Source organism: Thunnus thynnus, chromosome 10 (assembly GCF_963924715.1).
Source record: "Thunnus thynnus chromosome 10, fThuThy2.1, whole genome shotgun sequence".
NCBI classification, from domain to species: domain Eukaryota; kingdom Metazoa; phylum Chordata; class Actinopteri; order Scombriformes; family Scombridae; genus Thunnus; species Thunnus thynnus.
Genome location: NC_089526.1, coordinates 14,022,483 through 14,044,773, shown reverse-complemented (window position 1 = coordinate 14,044,773; position 22,291 = coordinate 14,022,483). Strand labels below are relative to the sequence as shown.

At 40.2% G+C, this 22,291-nt stretch overlaps 3 protein-coding genes and 1 long non-coding RNA gene across 7 annotated transcripts; 2 read left to right on the top strand and 2 right to left on the bottom strand.

Moving 5' to 3' along the window:
* The first annotated feature begins 705 nt into the window (after positions 1 to 705).
* vamp1b (vesicle associated membrane protein 1b) lies at positions 706 to 6,674 on the top strand. Its single transcript, XM_067601177.1, has 6 exons — positions 706 to 1,537; positions 1,647 to 1,737; positions 2,882 to 3,029; positions 3,412 to 3,570; positions 4,059 to 4,110; positions 4,637 to 6,674. Coding segments are annotated over exons 2-6 (378 nt in total). The 5' UTR covers positions 706 to 1,537; positions 1,647 to 1,735; the 3' UTR covers positions 4,654 to 6,674.
* A 3-nt stretch (positions 6,675 to 6,677) lies between these two features.
* tapbpl (TAP binding protein like) lies at positions 6,678 to 12,715 on the bottom strand. 4 transcript variants are annotated; one of them, XM_067601176.1, is made up of 8 exons: positions 12,616 to 12,715; positions 10,488 to 10,700; positions 10,120 to 10,389; positions 9,816 to 10,016; positions 8,856 to 9,023; positions 8,669 to 8,769; positions 8,116 to 8,341; positions 6,678 to 7,871 (listed from the first exon to the last, which is right to left on the bottom strand). In XM_067601176.1, exons 2-8 carry the CDS (start codon positions 10,633 to 10,635, stop codon positions 7,804 to 7,806), a joined length of 1,182 nt encoding a protein of 393 aa, XP_067457277.1. In that variant the 5' UTR covers positions 10,636 to 10,700; positions 12,616 to 12,715; the 3' UTR covers positions 6,678 to 7,803. The 4 variants fall into 4 exon arrangements, with proteins under 4 accessions (XP_067457277.1, XP_067457274.1, XP_067457276.1 ...); XM_067601173.1 differs by lacking the exon at positions 12,616 to 12,715 and adding an exon at positions 11,485 to 11,653; XM_067601175.1 differs by lacking the exon at positions 12,616 to 12,715 and adding an exon at positions 11,485 to 11,653 and having other exon boundaries at positions 10,488 to 10,685.
* On the top strand, positions 11,871 to 13,641 carry LOC137191239 (uncharacterized). Its single transcript, XR_010930370.1, has 3 exons — positions 11,871 to 12,299; positions 12,636 to 12,755; positions 13,555 to 13,641. It is a non-coding gene; the product is annotated as an uncharacterized lncRNA (long non-coding RNA).
* Positions 12,998 to 22,082, bottom strand: c1r (complement component 1, r subcomponent). Its single transcript, XM_067601178.1, has 13 exons — positions 21,895 to 22,082; positions 21,316 to 21,529; positions 19,020 to 19,197; positions 18,670 to 18,810; positions 18,282 to 18,478; positions 18,030 to 18,177; positions 15,653 to 15,771; positions 15,456 to 15,534; positions 15,221 to 15,337; positions 15,022 to 15,096; positions 14,707 to 14,912; positions 14,066 to 14,280; positions 12,998 to 13,890 (listed from the first exon to the last, which is right to left on the bottom strand). The coding sequence occupies exons 1-13, from the start codon at positions 21,918 to 21,920 to the stop codon at positions 13,524 to 13,526; spliced, it is 2,082 nt and encodes a 693-aa protein (XP_067457279.1). The 5' UTR covers positions 21,921 to 22,082; the 3' UTR covers positions 12,998 to 13,523.
* Positions 22,083 to 22,291: the final 209 nt, after the last annotated feature.

Here is a 22,291-nt window from a genome sequence, read left to right as displayed (position 1 = left end):
CCGATCAATCGTTGCAGGTCTATAGAAACGGCCTCCACTCTGCTGGGAAGGCCTTCCACAAGGCTGTTGGCAGGCCAGTCAACTTCTTACACACCAAACTGGGAAACAATCTCTTTATGGACATCACCAAAAAGAACAAGGCCTGTACCATTGCCTGAAAGAGCGGTTCCCACCCTGCAAGATTAATCTGAGAGGTGATGAAATGATAAAAAGAAAGGGAAAAAAATCTATCTGCTAAATGAATTTTTTTCCCCCTTAGATTTGCTTTTTAAAAATGTGAAATACAGGATAGTTATACCTCCTCAGGTATATAACCATTATTATTATTTATCAACTACTTTAAGGATCCAGCACCCAGTTATCACGGTATTATCGTGAATGTGTTGTATCTTATTTATTATTTTATGTAACCATTATTCAAATAAGACAGATCTAAGAGAAGAACATCACTCACTGGTCTAAAATTGTACGTAGCATTAAGATTTTCTAATTGGAAAATAAGGTACCAAACCTAAAGCACAATACAACAAAATAAAGTGGGTGTCCACATACTTTTGGCAATATAGAGTGTCATGTTTTTCCTCTCCACAACTGAAAAGCATCACATTTTTAATGTTTTCCACGTTAATTCCTCTCCTTAAACACCCACAGAGTAAAAAAAAATCAAAATGGAAGAAGACCCTCCTAGAAATTAAACAGGAGGTATTGCAAAGGCAAAAATGTGATGCAAGAGCAGGTGGAGGAGGGAATTGGGAGAATCCCAGGCCAGGAGGAAACAGTCGAGTCAACACTCTGTAGGCATCCACTGTACCGCAGTGTCGTCCTGCCGCCCTATCCGACACAGAGCTGCAGTACTGCAAAGTGTGAGGGGAGCAAGAGAGAGGAGGAGGAGGAGGAGGAGGAGGAGGGGGGGGGGAGGGGTACCGCACTGTCGTTACGAGTCCAAGTGGAGAAGGCAGGGAGAGAGACGCATTATTGCAGCAGCCTACAGTGCCATAACACTTTCACGGACGGAACTACCGCACTTCACGCAAGACGCACGTCAGTCTGCACAGAGTGAGAGAGAGAGAGAGAGAGAGAGAGAGAGAAAGAGAGAGAGAGAGGTGGGGACAGAAATCAAACAGAGACAACAGAATTTTCATGACTGGACTTTTTCCCCTTCAATTTTTGAAATTGCACGCATTTGCCAGTAGCTTTTTTTTTTTTTAAGAAGAGGCAACTCAGCCAGCCAGCCAATCAGCGCTGCGCCTCAGCATCCAGGAGCAGCATCACTTGGAGCAGCTGGACGCAGACCCGCAGGAATCTAAACATGCGTGGATTTCTCCTGAATGGATTATAATCAAGAAGTACTTTGCTCTTAAGGCTGCTCTCTCTTCTCTCTTCACGTCCAGCTCTCCGGTCCCGTCACACAGTGAATTATCACCCGACCCCCCTACTACGTGTCTCGGTATTGCGGTACTTTGCTGACGACTTGCAGTATAAATGCATCGCTAGAAGATCGGCTCCACTGCGCCAAGACCCTCCGCCTCAGTTTACTGTTAGCGCGGCACTTTAATCACTTTGCTAATTGAAAATTTGGACTTTGGTTTGGACCTATACATTCTCGTCTCTTTCTGTGTGTGATCCTGCTGTTGTTTTTTCTTTAGTGCTGTACTTCAGACCCTCCCTCTCCTGCCTCTCAGCCCGTCTCCCCTCCTCCGCTGCCCGTGAGTCAGTTCAAACAGCTGCATAGAAGATGTGAGTATTAATGCGGGTTTTTTTTTACTGCACTCTTTTCACAACAACATCATTTAAAATATCTATTGAAATGCTTTGGATAAATATGTATTTAAATGAATATGTGGGGGGTTTTTTCATGCGGGGGTCGAGAACTGAACTGATTTATTTAAGCTTGATGGATTTTGCTGACGCAAGTAAAATTTTCCGACACAGCATCACTAAATTATGTATTCAAGGGTTGACTGCTGTTACTCTAAGGCTTCATGTAGAATTAAATCGAGCTTTTAAAGATAAATTTACATCATAGATAGTTAAAAATAGTTTATTACAAAACACATTGTGGATCAGAGGGTTTTAGGGACTTTGGAGTCATCATCTGCGAGTGAAACATGAATGTCAAATGACTGATTGTTCATCCTTTTTCATTAAGACCTAATGCTGAATTACCTGGACTGTGTTTTGTGTTAAACTGTCCAGGAGGCTGAGTCAGTGGCTTCTCCCCATGATCAGCTTGTTTGCTCAGTTTTAAACCTTCTGCACCCATTCCCTCTCCCCCTCCTGCTGGATTAACCCTTTCTTCCCTTCACTCCTCTCCTTCAGCTTGAGCTCCTCATTTTAAACTCTCTCTCTCTCTCTCTCTCTCTCTCTCTCTCTCTCTCTCTCTCTCCAGCTTTAGCTTTTCTTCTCAGTACCACCCAACTCTCTGTAATCCATCAAAAGAACACCCCCTCCCCCTTTTTTCTCACCAGCATCCTCTCTCCCATCATTCTTTTTCTTACATTTCTCCCCATGCCTCTTCTTTCCTCTTATTTTCTTTCTTTGCATACCATTTTCTTAGTCTCGTCCTATTCTGCACTCATTCTTTGCTCATTTCCTTCCTCTTTTCTGCCCCTTCACATTCTAGTTTCTGCATTCCTCACCACTTTTTTGTACATATGCATTTTTTTCTTCTTTGGCATGTGTGATTTCTCCACTCTGGCCTAATTATTCCTCTGTATTTGGTGAATGAGCTTAATTTACTCCTCCAATTAAAAAAGCTTATACAAAGCCTTTTTTCCCTTCTCAGTATAAAGTGAAGTATTCTCTTCATGCTGTAAATAAGGATCAGTTATCAGAATATCAAAGGTTCTCCTTTGCTCCTCTTCCTCCTGCTTCTTCTCAGGTCTGCCCCAGATGCTGCTGCTCCAGGTGGAGCCCCCGGTGCTCCAGGAGCCCCCGGTGCAGATGGAGCTCCAGCCGGTGGACCTCCCGCCCCACCCAATACCTCCAGCAACCGCAGGCTACAGCAGACACAGGCCCAAGTTGAGGAGGTGAGGTAGAGCGGGCCAGACTAAGACATTGGCCCAGAATTTGATTTTACTTGCAGTGCGTCAAGAGTATTAACGCAGCTGGAATAGAAACACTCGTCAGTATTTGAGTGATGCAGTATTTGGACATCTGCGCACTTTGCTTATTCCTGTCCAGGGACAAGCTAGCATCTAAAAATGCTGTGTTGTTGCTTTTTCTGGTAAAAAAAAAAAAGTCTGGTCTTCTTATTATATAACAAATAGGATGTGACTGCTTTTCTATTTTCATTTGTTATATATACCTTTAGAAACCCCTCCGTCCCCTTCTTTAGCTATGCATGTCGTGCTTCATCTCTCCTCCTCAACAATGCCAAATGCTTTCCCATCCTCGCTTTTTGTGAGCTAGGTGGTGGATATCATGAGGGTGAATGTGGACAAGGTTTTGGAAAGGGACCAGAAGCTTTCAGAGCTGGATGACAGAGCGGACGCTCTCCAAGCCGGAGCCTCCCAGTTTGAAAGCTGTGCAGCCAAGCTAAAGAACAAGTACTGGTGGAAGAACTGCAAGGTGGGCATATTAATCTGGGTCCATTAACCAGATTGTTTTCACTGAAATAAACTCATAATGCAATCCAAGTCTGAATTAACAATATGCCTGTTAGTGTGTGGTGCAGTTCACAGTGATAGTGACAATTTGAATTGTGTATCAAATCCATAGCGCTTTTAATTTAATGCACTGATCAACCGCTCGAGCTGAGGTGCGCTGAGGCAAACACGCAGTGTCTGTTCTGGAAATGCCGTCATCTTGCTCTCCACACACTAATCTGCTAATGAGCTGCTGTGGAGGCCTGAACAGATGCTCTGAGGAAAATGGGAAATGTTATTGTAGAGTTTTCACTACTGATTCGGAAATACTACGGAGATTGAATAACCTCAGTACAACAAATGATACTCAGATCTTTTCTTTTCTGTTTTTATGTATTGAACTTAACGCATAAACACATTGTAGCTTAAAGTTGAGGACGAACCATTATAGTAAAAGTTTTCTCTTTACAGATGATGATCATGATGGGCATCATTGGAGTCATTGTGGTTGGAATAATATTCTGTAAGTAGATAGATTCATCTCCATCCTAATATAAAGATTGTCTGGTTTACTGATAACTGACAGATAAGTTGTTTTTTTCAACAGATAAGCTTATTTTAAAAAGTAGATTATTATTAAGCGTTTGCTATGGCTTTTCTCTTAGCAGCAGAGAAAAAGACATTGTAAATAGCTCTGATATGTCAGTATACATTAGTGTTGATGCTGTTAATTTTACAGGAATATATGATACAAAGATGGTTCTTCTGATTTTGTGGCAGGTGTAAGACAGCACCAACATAGTATTTGTATTTCTGCTTTAAGAAGCCCACATCTGCCTGTGTCTGATTTGTCAATTATTCATGATTTCGTATTACACTAAATAATTTATATAATGTCAATTTTATCTGTTCTTTATTTTTTTAAAAACACACATGTAAACACTATAAAAAGGAGAGCTCAGTGTGTTCTCTGCCTGTTTTATTTTAAGACTATGGTGCATTGCTGGAGCCATTAGACTAATGACTCTCCCTCTCTCCTTCATTCGCAGTATACTTCTTCTACTGAGCAACAGAGATGGATATGGACTTGAGAAAGATATGAGAGGGAAGAGAGAGAAGAGAAAAAATAAATCCAAACGCCACTCCTCCCCTTTTATCCATCCTCTCCTCCCTCTCTTCACACAGTCTTCCATCAAACCATCTTGCACTTATACATGACAGTAGTGTTTATAGGTGTCTCTGCTCTTTGTCCCCCTTTCCCTCCCTTCTTGTTGCTTTCTTCCACTGTTTTGGTGTAAAGTCTTACTCACTCTCTCCTGTCTCTGCACCTCATGTATTATTGAAGGACGCAGCAGGCAGAGTGAAAGAGGAAGAAAGAAAGGGAAAGAGGGGGAGAGAAAACCCTTGTGACACAGGAACACGTTGGGCTAGGCCCACTGAGCGGAGCTACGGTGGGAGAGACAAAGGTGGTGCGGGTGTGTGCAGGAAGATCGAACAAGAGTTTGCAGTCCTTTCTATCCCAGACACACCAAAGCTTGTTCATATTACCTTTTTTGAGAGTCCTACATTTGTAAATTGATACTAACACACTCCTTCTGTCACAACTGCTGCCATCATTGCTTCTTACTAACACAAAGTCATGATAGATTAAGATTATGGTAATTTTTGTTGTATGCGCGTGTGTGTATTTGTGACCCAAAGTATTGTAGCCAGTAGCTTTTTCCCAGTTTAGCTGATGGGCTTTTTATTAGTAATTCTTTCGTTTCCTTTCCTGCCTAACTGTCTCTCACGTAGTCTCTTATTTCTGCAACACTCAATAATGACATTGACAAGAAAAAAAACATGGAAAAGGAAAAGAGACTGTGTGAGAGTATAAGGGAAGGAAAAAGTGATTCAGGGAAAGGTAGTAAGAGCATTGTAACATTTATTTTTCCTGTATAAATAAGTGAAATTTAATTCTGGACTGATAAGCAATTATTGATGAAGTAGTTCTATAACTGTGCTTACTTTATACCTGGGTTTTTGTACTACAGGTTGTGGCATAGTGGTAGTGTTATGCTTAGTGGCGTAGTATTATGCACAGCAAGAAAAACAGACAAGCAGCCACTAACAGACAATCTACTGTACACACAAGCTGACCAGAGGAAGGTCTCTTAACTCTGACTTGGACAGAGTCACAGCCATAGACAGATGAATGTGTAGAGTCACATTTCAAACAGGTACAAATGTCCACTGGTGTTGAGAGCTGTTCTGACAAAGGGTTTGTTTGTTTGATCGTCGTTTAAGTTGACCTGATCTTCAAAAAGCAGGAAAAAGGGAGAAAAGAGACAATTTGGAACCGCAGAGCCACCTGGCCCTCCCTTTCCCCCCTCACTCACATAAAAACAGACTCACTCATCCCCTGCAGTACGGTAAAGGCCAAAATGAGGTGTTTGTTTCTTCCTTGCATGGCAAACGGTGTCCATAGTTTTGCCTATTTGTGTGACCTGTGTATCTGCCATTTCTGAATCTAACTGCCGATTGTACATTTTCTTTTGTTAGTGGTTTTAAGGACCTGTGTATAATGTCTTTCTGATCTGATAATTACTGCTTATGCAATGCAATGATGCTCAAGAGTTTGCCAAATTTTGTTGAATTTAGTTGCTTTTGAGAGAAAAATAATATTCAGAGACTGCAAACAATTGCTTCTATAGTGAACTGTTAAAAACAAGTAGGATTGTATGAGTTGAATCATAGTACATATCTGTCAGATTAATATGCTCCTGAAAAAGCGTTTATAAATTCTTTCAGATTTTTTGGGGGGTTGTTGGATATAACTGAAAAGCTCATTTTCCTCTCTTGTTGATCAAATTGTGAAAATATGATCCAACCTAATGTGCAAAATGCATTTATGCATAATTGTAGCTGTTAATCAAAATTATCAGATGATATTGTGCAACAATATTATTTGGTAATTAACACATGAGATATGCCAACATGTTTTGTGATTTACAACCTGAAAATGCAGTAAGAGATGCAACTAGGTTTGCAAAAACAAATGCATGCTTACCACTTTTGCTGATGCCAATAAAGAAATCATCAACAGAACTGTATGCTGACCTTTGTTGTATTTTATTAACATAATGGGCCAATTCAGACCTTGTTTACAAATGTTTATCCACAGTCTACTCCACTGGTGCACTTCAGCTACATCATGCCAACATACAGATTATGATTCTGACAAAAATTTTCTGTTTTTTTTAAAGAGAAAGTCTGTGATTTATCTACAACAAAGCTTAAATCAGTTGTAAAAAAAAAAAAAAGAAATGTACTAATATTGAGAGACAAAATCCTTCATTGTGAAATGAAAAGTACAATATCTACACCACACACAAAAAGAGAACAAGGCATACAGTGTAAGCTACATTTAAAATAGCGTCAGTAAGAACCAAATGAAAACAGTATGACAAATAAGTCCTCTCGTGCAAAAATAAACTTACAATGCTTTAAACCAAGACACTAATTAACAGTATACCAGTGGTAATAGAGCTAGCAAACAAACGAGTGCATGGCCCAATTTTCCACTCTATTCTGATGAGTGGAACAAATAAACCCACATTAACTCTCAGTGCACACACAGTAGCATTATGAACAGTTCAAGACCTGCATAACTTAATCCAGTCAGAATCAGACCCACAGTCTCATGTTTTATTGTTACTCGCTCTGTTGCTGTATAACTGCTAATTTCAGTTGTATTTGTTATTCTTGTGGTGCAAGATTTATGCAACTCTGTAGACTTCTGATGGGTAATTAATAGTAAAACATGGACAGGAAAGCAACACTTCAAATTCAAGAAAACAATAATCATTTACTGACCATACATTACTGATGTATGTCTCAGATTATCAATATTTTCAGTACCATTGATTTAATATTTGCATTCAAATAAAATTTGTGTGATTATGCAAAGTCTGAAGAAGGAAACAAGAAACAAGCTCCAAACTTGTATAGTGCAACTTTACCCCTGACAACACTCAACAACAACTTAATAAAGCACATAAATTATATAGCTAAAAACTGAAATACAGTTATAATCTACAGACATAAGTTTGTATTTTCCAGCTCAGCTAGAAGTAAGAAGTAAGAAATCAGTAATCCAAGAGTGACATAATCATTATGACATAAACTTTGTGGGCTCAGTTTCAGATCTGGATGACCTACTAGAACATCTACTAATCTATTTCATGACCTGGTAGAAGAAAAGCACAGTGATGACCAAGAAGCCCAGAACCCACCAATAGGAATCTGTAGAGTGAAAGACAGAGAGAACAGGATTTGTAGAAAGATATACAGTATACTGAATGTAATCAATACAATCAACAATCTTCAGGCAAAAAAAATATTTTTATCTAAAAAATAAACATGATGATTATTACTGTTTCTAAAAAAATGTGGTATTTCAGATTTCTATATCTTTAACAACACTTAGGTATGTTTCCCTTCAGCAAAGCTATACTTTTGACATTTCACAACAGCCACACATAAATACCTGGTTCAGGTCTTTCTACCAGCACACTGATAGAGAGAGGAGCGTCCAGGGCAGGGTGAGACACCTTGCAAGTAATTTTAGTTCCAGGGGAGATGTCGGAGGGCACAGTGAGGTGAGATGACAGAGAGTAACTCCCATCGCCATGCTGCCGATGGCTGGACAGAGAGCCCTGGTCTTTAAAAAGAGTGGGTTCTGAGTCTGTAGGAGAGAGGGATAACCACTCCATCTGAAAGGTGGAAGAGAGAGGAGGATTATGAGCTGTGACGCATGTTTCTTCACTAGATTAGTGTGCCGCCAGCACAGTTACTTCAAGGTTTACTTAAATGCATTTAGTCAAAATCCAACCAAATAAACATCTGACCTGGTGGCTAATGTCTAATAGATTTACATACTGTATTTGTCATCTCTACTTGTATGATCCACTCAAGCTTTGTGATATTTTAAGACACTTAATAACTATTTTCCTGTGAGATTTGTGTTTTGCTAATCCATTAAATGGCATGGCAGGGATAACATAGCAGGCTGTACTAGTTAACAGCTACATTAAACAGACCTGAGCATCCAGTGGGTAGTATTTACTGCAGTGGCAGCTCAGTGTCTGAGGTGACGACTTCAAAACCAACTTCTCCTCTGAGAGTGAAACACTGGGCGGTTCTGAAAAGAAGAGCAAAAGAGGAAGAATTGGAAGATGCGCCATAGATTTTTTCTGCATTGAGAAATCAGTTTAGGATGGCACTTACGAATAATATGGAGTTGAATGACCTGCTGGGCATGGAAAAGGCCTATACTGACTGTGCAGATGTAGGTCCCCTCATCCATAACCTTTAGCTTGGTCAGAGTCGCAGAGGCGTCACCTTCACTAACAACCAGGGCAGCATCGATGCTCGAGCCTCTCCTCTCAGCATTCACTGAAGACAGAAAACGAGACAGGAAATGACAAAATAATCTTAACTCAAAGTCAACGTACTTGCTTGTTCTGGAGCTTTCAGCCATACAGAGACAGGATTGTGTTATCAGGGATGGTTACTGTGCTCCTCATGTCCTTTCTATTTGTGTCTTTGTACTTTTTTGTATTTGTGTCTCTATTTTTGTGCCATTTTATGAAGTTAAGCCTACATAGCTTCAGAGCTTGTGGTCTAACATAACAATCCACCGAATCAAATGTTTAAAATGAACACATCTGGATTACCCATGTATCATACGTTTTAGAGGACTCATAGAGATATTGATTGAACTGATATCTTGAAGATGTCAGGAACTAGAAATCATTGCTATGAAGATCATGATCAAATTCACAATCAAATCTCTATCTTTGTTACTATTTAATCCATGTGGTAATATGATGGTACAATAGCAAGTTAATTTGTGGCAAACATTTGAAACTACACATTTATAAATGTCTTTACTTCCCCTGATACATTATACTAATGGTTTACTTATTTGTATTTTCTAAAACATCTTTTGTGATGGTAACATTTGCCAAAATTGTCCTCAAAAACCTCATTAAAAATGAGCATTTAGAGTCCATTTGCAGTTATTTGTTCATAAACTGCAAAGCCACTGAAGCCAAGTTGCGCTAATGTACCATCCTCCACACCATCACTACCGTCTCCTCAAACTACTACCCACCTCCTTCAATCCTCCTAAAGACCCTGGATACAACTGTAAAGCCCAAGCACACCTCTTGACACAGCACTTACCCACTGTGCTCCCCTCTAAATCATCCAGTCGTGTCTTCATCTCAAGCACTTTCCGTCCTTTTCCTCTATGCTGCAATCTCCACTCAATGCCCACTTCCTGCGCTAGGGGTGTCTCCTGCTGCTTGAAGCCACAGTTGAGGAGAACATCACCTCTCAGAGGGGCAGATACAGACTTTACCGGGGTAAACACCAGGAATATCACTGAAGAGACAGAAAGCAAAGGTAACGGCAGAGGAAGAGTATTGAAACAAAGTAGACCTTTTAAGTTATTCCTCTGAGATGGGATTTTAAATCTGGATCTCACCCTCAGTTGGCAGAGTTCCCGACTGGCTAAGAGGCAGGCTCAGTTTGTTTTGTATCAGGGTTGACTGGTCCCTCTCTAGCGTCAAAGTCCGCAGAATCATTGAGGTGCTGAAATCAACTCCCTCCACATTAAGGGACACCATAAAATAGGCTGGTTCTGAACCTTCCTGGGAGCCACGAGGAGAGTAACGGCTTATTTCACACATCACCTCCTGCTCATTGCAGTCCGCGTGGAGCAACACGTCTGCCTTGGGGATGTCCGGTGATGACACTGCCACAAATGGAGGGGAGAGTATGAGCGGAGAAGTTCAACACAGGTTGTTCTTACATTACACCAAACTTTTATACGTTGACAAGGCAGGAAAAAACCTTTGGCCTCAAACAGGATGGCATCTGGATCAACGATCGAGGGCGGGACAAATGGCGTGAGCGCCTCAAGGGATTCGTCAGGAGCCACTGCAACATCTCTCAAGACAAGAGTGGCTGGAGTCCGGGTGAAGTGAGAGCCTCCTCCCATTCCACCCAGTCCAACTCCCTCCTCCACCAGGGCGCAAGACAGCACCACATCTGCAACCCCATTAGCTGTGACACAAGGGGGTGGATAACAAATTAAAAAAGACTTCTTAAAAAGGTTAACATACAATCTTAATTAAAAATGTTATCTTTTTACTATTCACAGGAATGTTGTGGAGGTTAACTACCTTTAACTTACTGAAAAGTCAACTCATAACAGTAGACTGCTATTAAACTGAAATGAAATACAGCTCTGTTATCTCCTAATCATGTCTTGAAAGCTTCCTGGACAAAACTATGTAATTTGATTCAAATGAGTCAGAGTTCTGAGACTTATTTTCATTTAGTTGTGTGTTATTTATTAAAAAACTTTGTTCTACATATACCTGCTGCACTAAAAGACTCTAGGATAGACTAGATTAAAAGTTAATTTGATTCAATGTGAGTGGAAGTGTAAAGAATGAACACTGTCCCCAACAGTATAAAAGAGACACATTACAGTCTTTCCAGGGAACTTCAAAGTAAATTATTAGGAATTGCACAGACCAGTAAAATAAAGCATTACCGAAATAATGCTTCTATTAAATGAATATGTCTGATCTTGATAGTCAACTGAAGGTAAATGTATTTGCACAATAATTGTTCAGTGCTGCATCAATACTGCTTACCAGAAACGCACGCCATGAAGTATCCAAACAAAATTACTTCAATCATCATCATCATCATCATGAATCACGAATCACGAATGTTTTTATAACTTAAAAATTGAGTAACGTTAAAACAGGATGAAGTGAAATAACTACGAGAGCACACAAACACAAACGGACTTTCACTTTTGATTTCAACAACTCACGGCAGCTCATTGTGTTGCGACACGCTTAGTATTTTTTAACCATTTTCCCCAACTCATCTAAAAGGCACGACAGCCATACATCTATAGCCTAAATATTATCTAACAGTTAACTCTTGAGATAGTATACTCCTGTGCCGTAGGTGTCTCGCTGCTGGGCGCATGCGCGTGGTAATGCAGCAGCAGGGGAGAGAAAGTGAAAGTGAGCAGAGCATGACTGTATCATGGATATATAAAGAGAACTGGATACAGCATCGGAGGCGGGGCCCCGTTCATTCCTATGAAAGTCGCTCAGTGGCGCCATGAGTGGCGCATGAAGCCAAAAAGGTTCAACAACTTCCGCATTGCTTCCGCATCTGTGCGGCCCATAGAGCGAGCGCAGTAATGACTTTCGCCGGCCGAGTCGGATACTTCCGGTTTAGCCCTCCAGCTAACTTGAATGGGGATGAAATAATTCAATCGTGCAGCTCTTCGAGGCTTTTGAAATGTGATCGGACCAAATGGATCAAATTATGATAGTGAGACAAGTCATTTCGCTGGGGTTGTGACGCTCAAAAAATGTATCCGTTGATTTACAGACGTCTCTTTCACAATGTAAGTCTATGGGAAAAAGTCGTCTTGGGTCATTGTGCATCACGTGACGTTACACGGTTTGGACGATGTTAAATTTGCTTCAAAGCCCGGCGCTCTTCCTGTATCCAGTTCTCTTTATACATCCATGGAGTAGAGAGAACCGTCCAATGACAGAGCAGCAGGGAGCAGATCATGGGTCACTATGGAAACAAGCGCCAACGTTCCACTTTCACTAAAATCACATGGTAAAATCTTTTTTTTATACTCCAAGAAAGGGTTTATTTGTATTTATTAGAATGAATCAGCTAGGAGTTTAGTTGATGTATGAATTAATGATGATTAATTCTTAGAGGAAAAGTTAGACATTTTTGAAAAATATACTTATTCGCTTTCTTGCCAAGAGCCTATAAGCTAACGTTAGCTACGTAAAATGAGCTTGATAACACTCTGAGTTTAGTTTAATGCTAGCCCCATTTGGGACTGTCTCATCCAATTTGTCTTTTCACTTGTAAAACCGAAAAATATTGTTTGAAAACACCTCTGACAAAACTTAAATGTCACCTTTTTGTTGCCCATCCAAGTAGGTTTTCAAGTGCAGCGTCTTTATCACCTTATTCTGGTGCTAAACCGGGCATATTAACGACCCCATGGAGATGGAGCACCCACTGGTAGGCTGACTGACGACCACACAGTTGCAGTGGGTAAGTTAAGCTTAGCATAAAGGCAGGAAACACGGCTGGCCGGGCTCTGTCCAAAAGTTGCGAAACCTGCCTACAATCACATCTAAAGCTCACCATTAACAAGCTATATCTTGTTTATTTAATCCACACAAAAACAAAAGTGAAAAAAAAATGTCACACTGAGTGACGTTAGGGAAATGTGATTTTTAAAGCTGCCATAATTTATATTTTAACATTTTCATTTGTTTTTATAATTGGATCAAATGACTACAATGTGTAGGGTAACTTTGCTTTATTTTTAGCATTTATAAGCAGAATATAAACACTTAATAAATGGTTTATAACACACTCTAATGTAGTTATAAGCAAATATAAGTGTTTATCAATCATAATTCCTCCTGTGGGCTCCCATAAGTGGGGACTGATGTAATACATAAATAATGAATGCTGGTGAGCTTCATAGACTTTCATTCATTTACAAAACATGCATTGTGTGACTAAGTGACCTCTGATACAAGAGGTAGCCTACTATTTCTGATAGCTGGCTGTTGGTTGGTTGTTAGCAGCACTATGTCATACTTTAGTGTTCAAAGATGAATTTACTGCAATTTATGCAAAATAGACTTCAAAACAGAATTATTGGGCTTATCAACCATCTGGCTGCCCAAGTGCTGTCTAAACCTCACTTTCATCATTTTATTGTAAGTTGGATGACACAGCAAGAAGAGCTATGAGCCAAGTTATTCTTCCATATTTGTTTTACTGACTTTGTGATGAAATACAGTAAATTCAGTTCTCCAGCATGGTTTTTTTGATCCAGTCCAGGTAGTTGGTGACTCTGGTAAAGACTACATATTTGCCTGGCTTTCCGCAGTCGACCCCCCAGCTGACAATCCCTGCAGCCCAGAATCGTCCATTGTCCTCCAGAGCAAAGGGGCCTCCACTGTCACCTTGGCAGGAGTCTTTTCCACCGTCTGGGACTCCAGCACAAAACATGTTACTTGACACAGATGGCACATGGTTCCTTGTCCTCTTCAGAGAATTGATTGAATGAATACATGTCTGCTGGCTGACCACATGGAGTTGCACGTAATTCAGCTTATTTGTTAAAATCCGTCTGCCAGCAGTTTCTGTGAGGCCAAATCCTGACACCAGTCTGAAAAACATGTAGTGCAGACAGTTTTGTGAACTCCTATCTAGAAGCTGGACAAGATTCACATGCAGGCAACATAGTTCACAAAATACCTACAAAGAAAATAAATACTGTAAAATATATTTTTAAAAGGATTATATAGCATTATGCACTGGAAACCCCTTAGTTATTTCTTTACCCCATCATGCCAGTGATGTATGTGGCACCCTCTGCTGGCAAACATAGTGGCATTATAGATGAGCTGAATGTGATCTGGTTTTGCAGTTTGATCAAGGCAATATCATTGTTGAAGTCTACATGGCTAGTGTTGTTGTAATCAGGGTGAACATAGATTGAGTCAGCATACACAGGGGAGTCCTTGAATTCTTCGAGATCATTAAGTCCCATGAAAATCTGCAAATCAACAGCATAAAGAGGAAATAAATGTCAATTCAAAAACATCGACGCACTGGGTATGTAGACAGACAGACAGACAGACAGATAGATAGATAGATAGATAGATAGATAGATAGATAGATAGATAGGTTGATTGATCGATTAACAGATAGAATGATCAATTGATTGATCGATCTTTATTTATCCCTGTGGGGAAATCGCAGTCACAAAGCAGCATAGATTTGTAAAGGAATAGAAATGGGAATATATAAGGAATACAATAAATAAAAGTAAAAATTTCTAATAAAAATATGTATAATATATGTGCAATGGTATGTGTCAGTATAGTATTAAATAACAGAAGAACCAGTATAAATGGTACTGGTATGACACTATTAAAAAGTGCAAACAGTATGTACATAACATCTATGGCATCACTCTTACCCGCACTGTTTCATTTGATGCTTTCTCTCCATTATATATTAGATTATGAGCTGCAGTCATAACCCAGCGGTCTCCAATCACCATGCCACCTCCTCTTCTTCCATCTATGCTCAGTAACACTTGCCATGGGATAGTATCATCTGGAGCTTCACTTCCCCCAATGATCCTTTGATAGGCAGAGATGAGTTTTGTTGGCTGGCCACAGACTGGATGGGACAGACAGAAATTAGGTTCACACAGGCAAATACTTCATGTTTTAAGTAAAGAGTCCTAGATTATGTATCACAGGGTTTTATTTTGGCGACAGAGCAATACCTGGTATGCATGTTGGAGTGACAACAACATCGTGGTTGGATCTCCACTTTCCGTCTGCTTCACAGGTTAGGCTAACTGAGGGCAAGCGGGAACAAGAAAATAGCATTTATTTTTAGTTAAGCTATACATTTTTAATATTTGTGTAATCAAGTTTTTATTAATAGTATTATTTTTGGAATAATATGTATGAATGTCTCACTATTTATGCCCCCAAGAGAGTAAAATGGTTCATTACAGTGATAATGAACCACAGAACGGCCAGAATGGAAGGTCAACCATCCATTCAGCAATGGTTCGGGTTCTCCACAATCAATTACTGCAGAAGAACAAAACAAGGACATATCCATATTTGGTCAGTGAGACACAGAAAAATTATTGTCTTGTGTATTGTGGAATCACACTTTAAAAATGAATTGTGCTCAAAACAAACATACTTTGGCATTCTGGCAGAGATGGGTGCCACTGTCCATTGCTTTGACACATGGCAGAGAATTTCTTGATCTCTAGACCATCCTGAAAAATAGAGTGGATTGACAGAATGTAATATATTGGACGAATGTTTTTGTATGTTTGTTAGCAGTGTCTTCATTTGGTGCAAATGAACAGTGAAAGAAAAGAAAAAACATCTAACCTTCATTAGTTTGTATCCCTGGTCACAGGTCACATGGATGAAGTCTCTGTAGAAATATTCACTTAGGACAGGGGTGAACCTTCCTTTAGCCAAAGTCCCAGGAAATGGACACTTGACCTCTAGAAAAACCATGACAACCACACACTAATCATCAGCTCAATGTACACTGTTACACAGCTATACCAGCTTCGACCATACAGTACATTTGGCAACAAGATTTTTCACTGAGTGCCAGAATATTTTGAAAATAGCACCAGTAATTTGGATGAAATCTTATTAACTGACTGCAGCCAAAGGGTCCACCTTGGGAATTGTTTATGTGACTTTCTTAAGGGGTAAATACACACTATATAATTTCTGATCTTTTCTTTTTACACTGTATACATAATCACTTATGCTTATGTTGGCATATGATTTTAATGCAGGTGATTTTTCCAATAATACACATTGTATGTAAAAACTGCCTTTTCTAGTCAAAATTAGCTTATTTGTGTCTGCATGGATTTGAAAATTCAGTTCAGTCAAATTCTCTGCCCGTCCTTAAATGAACACGGTCATTGCCATGACATATTAGGCAAGACCCTGAGGTCTATTTCAGCTGCCACACCAAGTATAAATATCAGAACATTGGCTAACCATAGCTTCAGTTTGTGCCTCTCGCACAGAGCAGCTGGTGGTGTTAGGGCTAACAACGGTAACATTAACCATGATAAACAGCAGGGCTACAGCCACATACTGACACTCCCCCACAGGCACACACACACCAGAGAACCTCTTGTAGGAGAGCCACTAGCTCAGCTACAACACAGATACCACATAGAAACTTTTACAAAGGGCCTTGAATGTGTTTATAGTGACTGGTAAAGCTCCACAGGACTGTCTGCCTTTCCAGCATGGACACAGAGAGTCTGATGGCAGCTGCTCATGGCTGGTTAGCTGGGCTCCAATTACTGACCAGCTCTACATCGCCACACTGAGGTGGTCAGTCAGTGTACCCTCACCCCCCCCTACTGCGTCACACATTATGTAGCCATGCCCCATACAGTTGTTGCCCTCCAGTCCCTGCAGGTGGATGCTACTGAGTGTGTGGTTCCATTCACAGTTCTTTACTAGATTGTTGTGGTACAAATCATAACCTTTTGACTTTGTTCTAAAGTTTTTTGGGAAATGTACAATGTAGTACAAAGTCAAGAGGTAATAATATGTAGCACAACAAGCTAGCAAAGCACTGTAAATGGAATCGCGTTCCCATGCGAGCGCAGTGTCGCCTGCTTTACACAGAACTACTGTCCAAAGACTGAAAACGGAATCGCTGTTGTTAGTCTTTGGAGCCATTTCTAAACAAACTACCATGCCCAAACTCTTCATGGCGAAGGAACATGTCACCCAGTGCCTTAGTGTGGCTCAGTGATGTGTTCTTAATCAAGCAATATTACACTCGAGGGTGTGCTTTACCGTCATTGTTGGCACAACAGTGATGCGGTCAGGAACGAGGCGCTTGCGCCGAGTCCCGTAAACAAACAAACAAACCAAAGACACTAGCAAAGCAACACCGTACATAAAATAAGCACAGCAGTAATGTCAGATAGGCCGGACCACCGTGTTTAACTGTTTATCATCAAACGTTACAGTTACGGCTGAAAATGACATAAGAAAAAAACAAGTTTGCCAGGTTCACATATCTCCATAATTCAAATCAATCACCAGTCATCTAACCAGAAATGACGGTTGTTAGCGCGATATCATGTCTAATGAATGGTGGAGTAATATTTTTAGTGATGAGGCTTTTTTCATTTGAGCATGGCTAGGTGTGCTGTCATGCTGATTTGAGCATGTTCTTAATGTCTAGTTGATTGCTTGGTAGGAACTATGTGTTGTATAATAGTTTTTTGACAACAACAGAAGTCTACTGCACAGAGGAATAAGATATGTAAGACTTTGGATACGCACACAATACGTGTAGATAGGATCGATTCATTGTTGTTTTGGCTCAGCACATGATATTTGTTGACAATAAGAAAAATATATAATTTCCAGCCATATCCTTTAAATAAGGACTTGTGTCTCTCTGATTCTGCATGAAACGGTGCTGTTTCCTGTAAGCCACATTGTTAAACTCCTGGATAGTACCTCCAGAAAAACAAGACCAGAGGTAAGATTACTGTCCTCTTCAGGTGCAGCAAACTTGAAATTCAGCCTTTTCCGTGAGAGCAGCAAACCTCTGTTTGACAACCTCTTTGTCATTTTTTAGTTATGTCAGGACTAAAAGTAGCTGAGCTAAGCCCTAAATTGATGTTAAATGTTAACGTTGATTAATGTGCCCAGCTTACTGTGAATAAACCTGGAAACACCATGTCTCTTTCTCTCCATCCCTCACCATGTGTGCTGTAGTCCAGGCTCCAGCTATAGCTCAGGCCTTCAACATCAGTGTGGTAGTCCAACCTGACAGTGCTAGACTTTGTAGCTATCAGACCTGGTCTCTTTTCGCTACACGGCTTCTTGGTAGGTCCGTCTGGGATGGTCACCTATGTGGGGAGGGGTAGTAGAAAGTTTCCTTATGTACATCAAGGCCTATCAGTATAGCCATCTTATTATTTTTTATTTGTTAAAAGAAGCCTATTGTCATTACCTGCAGCCTGCAGCTGGGACCTTGCTGAGTGTCTGCACTCTTAATGTGGACGTTGTCAGTGAAGTTAAGAGTGACAGCGAATCTGGGCTCTACAGAAATTATGTACTTGCAGGACAGAAAAGGAGGTGAGGGGTGAGGGTACCCTGGACTGGACAGACGATCCTCAAGCTTGTCAAATATACAGTCAACACAGGATACTGGATAGGCAATAAAAACAAATGTTATTGTGGCAAATATTCATGCAATAAATTGAAGAGATGAAGTAGTTCACCCCAAAATGAAAATTATTTTTTACATTGACTCGACAGCACTAAAGCCCTGCTCTAACTACTGAGCTTCACAAGATGCCACACATTAAGAAACTTGTATTTACTGATGCAGCACTCACACACACATGTGTGCTGGTCTAAATGAAGCTTGTAACCATGCTGGCAGGAGCAGCGGTAGGAGCCCTGGGTGTTGACGCAGATCTGAGAGCAGAGTGGACCTGAGCCATCTCCAGTGTCCGTTTTTGAACACTCATCAATGTCTGATAATGAGAAGGTCATTGAGCTGATCAACACAAGATCATCATAGAGAGACAATTCAGTTATCTACAGTATGTTTGATGATTTTAACTTTACTGACCATATTGCCTGGAAAAGCACCATGTTAATTATGTTTTCAGGTGGTATGTCTCTTGAAGACTGGAGGGATGTAATGCATTGGTAGGAAGAGGTAAGTGACTGGAAAAACTACCTATTGCCTTGTATGTCGCAGAGAACCCAGTGTGCTGTTGGCGCTGTTGTGTGGAGTCACTTGTTTGGAATATGAGAGTCAATATGTTGCCTGGAGAAATGATTGGCTCTTTGCCGGGGTAATCCGTGGAATTTTCTTGGCCACAAAACTTCCCCAAGACCCTTTGATGGTAGAGAACCTGAAAAATGTAAAGAGCAAAAAAGACATTATAATAGACCATAATTGTGATTAGGCACTCCCTGACAAACCCTGTTCTATCTAAGGTCAGTTAGAGCACATAATTATGAAGCAACATTTGTGCGTGCGGACAGGATGCAATACATTTTTTGGTACATAAAGTAGTCTATTGCGTTGTTGAGGAACTGAGCGTCAAGTCAAATCCTCGCTGCATAAAAAGGAGTCCAAGTGTGATCTGAGACTTAACCCCGCAACACACTAGGCTAAACATCCATTTTTATTTCAAAGTGTTGAAAGACTCTACCATATTGAATGCTAAAATAAACTAAAAAGAATGCATACAAATTAAAAACATATCTGTCATTTATTATTGGTATAATCTCTATTTCGTCAGCCTTAGCTTTGAGGATCAGCTATACTTTTGAGATTGAAGTTCAGCTTCAATATTTATCATATTAATAAATCAAATGACTACAAATAATGTTCTTTGTATTTCATTAAAATATTAATGCACTGAAGTCTAAAATATACATAATGGATTTGGTGTTAGTCATAGCCTATTTTCTGATTAATGCTAATATTCTATAGCTACTCAGGAGGACACTTGTTACATTCATGGTATGCAGTATGTTGTATTTGGTATACAAGCTGTTGTGAAGCCTTCCAACAAGTACCTGTCTATATGGAACTGGCAGGCTTAGATTGGGCAAATGGCCCATTTGTGTGTTTCATACCCCAAACGATGAGTGACATAGTTATGCTCCTACTTAAGTCACTTATTTCAGTCATTTGTCATACATGAATTTCACTCCCAGGTAGTGCACGCTTAGCACTATTTTGCATCATCCTATCAGTTGTGTTTTAAAGGGAACATATTATGCTCCTTGTGATTTTCTGTTATTTTTATACTATTATGATGTTGGATGTCTATGTTAAATATGGTCAAAGGTCCAAAACCTGAGGTGAACATAAAATACTCCCTGAAAGTCAAAAGCCCATTCAGAGCTGGCTTCAGTAAAAGTCAGGAGTCTCAGCAGCCACACATTTCTCCGTTCGCTATTTATCTCTTTAGCGTTGACAGGTTAGGCTAACCCATTGTTGCTAAATTTGGAGCTAACCCCCTTCACTTTTCCAGAAGTTGGGGAAACAACAGAGATGACTTTTCTTGGTCTTGACAAGCTGCCACATTTATTAACTGATGCACTGTAGTCTATACTGTACATTTACTGCCAGACTACAAACGCACTGCTAACCTTTTCCTTTCCCCCACTCGCATTCACCGTCATTTTTCTGCCACTCGCTCTTTCACTCAATTGCTCGCTCATCCGCTACGCACACATATTACACACTGCCCTATTCCTTAAAATGAGCTACGCTAGCAAGAGTTTCCCAGGCAATGACACAGAGGTTAACTCATGTTTCAGAACAGCGCTGTACAGAGGCTCCCAAATGCTATTCATTTCCGAATGAATGGATATTTGGCATTATTTTTGGCATTAAAAAAATATTTTTTTGGCCTGGAGGGGGTTCTTGTTGTACAATTATAGGGGAAACACTGGATGTATTTAAGAAGTTTCCATTTCCAGTAAAGAAAAGTGAAATTCTACTACTACTGTTTGTTTACGTATCTTCCAGAGCCGCTACCCAATCAGAACAGAGTGGGCTCATCAGGAGGGGGGCCTTAAAGAGCCAGGAGCTAAAATGGCCTGTTTAAGACAGGCTACACCGAGGGGCTGCGTAAAGGGCCAGCTTAAAATAAATGAGGAATTTTTTGAGCTGCAAATCATGCAGTTATACCAGTAGTGTCCCAAAATATAAATATAGACCTTGAAATGTGCATGATACGTCCCCTTTAAAATAAGTATTCATAGCCTGCAGCCATGTGAACACGCAGACATGGTTTACAGTATATTACGATGAAGAAACAGATACACTTTTAGAGTCGTCCTACTAAGATTTGTAGTTGATGACGGAGTCAATGGTTCCAATTCAAGACCTCAATTTGTGCCAGTCATCAAGTCAAAGTGAAGAAATAAATATTCAACTAAAATCTGGGTTCAAAAACATTGATCTATTGCTTGGAATATTATCTAATCTTAGGTCTCAGTATGGCTCTGACTGTAAGAGAGTCTTGATAGCAGCCTGCAGACACTTTAATATCCAGGTGTGTTAGGGACAGCTGGATCTGGTGGCCCTCGGGAACCCAGAGGTCCCATTGCTTCAGCAGGTTGGGAGGGTAAGGCTGGGGATACTGCGGGGACCGGACCTCCCCATGTATTACAGGCTCAGAGCAGTGCAGCCGCCAGCACTCACATACTGACGCATACAGAAACCTAGAAAGGTGCATAAACAGAGAGAGTTGGAACTTGCCAGTCCAAAGTTGATGCAAACAGAAAAAGAACAAACACAGTGACACAATCACTTTTTTACCTTTGCAACCACATAAGATTGCTGTGGTTTTCCCTATTCTGAGAAATTGATTTCTCAGTCAACCATAAAAACTACATATCTAGAACACTGATTGTCAACAATGCATAATGCAGGAATGATGACATATTATAAGTGGTTTCACATGTATAGTAGGTACTGCACATTTTTGAAAATAATGATCATAATAATTCATAATAATGAAATTCATGAAAAAGGAAAATATCATTAAAACTTGCAACATGCGGGTTAAAAATAAGATCAAACTTACCAGATAATACAGTAGGTCCACCTCATGTCTGGAACAAGTTTATCTCTGTGTGAACTGATGTGCTGTTTCAGGAGAAATCTCTCATGCTCAAATGGACCATTAATGTCAGGTGGCTGTAGCTAGTAGTATTTTGCAATGGACTCTTATCCCCAGTATTTGGCTTTGCTTGTCTTGGCAAAAATAAATGCAAGCTTGAGTTGTAGTGAAATCAAAGTAGGAGAATGAGGCGTTTGTTTGCAGACCCAAAAAGCCAATGGAGGGAGAGCCTACTGTCTTTGTAGGTTCACCACTAGAAATTAAGTAACTAGTACTCGCAGTATATTGTAGACATACACAGTAGTTAATAACAATATACATAGTTCAAGCCAGTGCTAGAGTGAAAGACAAATAGCAAGTT

Excerpts from the sequence above, each read along its gene's own strand:
- vamp1b (XM_067601177.1), top strand. Across the intron at positions 3,030-3,411 it reads CACAGGCCCAAGTTGAGGAG|GTGGTGGATATCATGAGGGT; the intron begins GTGAGGTAGAGC and ends TTTGTGAGCTAG. Across the intron at positions 3,571-4,058 it reads ACTGGTGGAAGAACTGCAAG|ATGATGATCATGATGGGCAT; the intron begins GTGGGCATATTA and ends TTCTCTTTACAG.
- tapbpl (XM_067601172.1), bottom strand. The coding sequence starts at position 11,360 with ATGATGATGATGATGATGATTGAAGTAATTTTGTTTGGATACTTCATG. Across the intron at positions 10,701-11,299 it reads CTTCATGGCGTGCGTTTCTG|CTAATGGGGTTGCAGATGTG; the intron begins GTAAGCAGTATT and ends CTTGTGTCACAG. Across the intron at positions 8,342-8,668 it reads ACTACCCACTGGATGCTCAG|ATGGAGTGGTTATCCCTCTC; the intron begins GTCTGTTTAATG and ends TCCACCTTTCAG.
- c1r (XM_067601178.1), bottom strand. The coding sequence starts at position 21,920 with ATGAGGTGGACCTACTGTATTATCTG. Across the intron at positions 19,198-21,315 it reads GCTATCAAGACTCTCTTACA|GTTCTCTACCATCAAAGGGT; the intron begins GTCAGAGCCATA and ends TACATTTTTCAG. Across the intron at positions 18,479-18,669 it reads AGACCAGCACACATGTGTGT|TATCCTGTGTTGACTGTATA; the intron begins GTGAGTGCTGCA and ends TTGCCTATCCAG.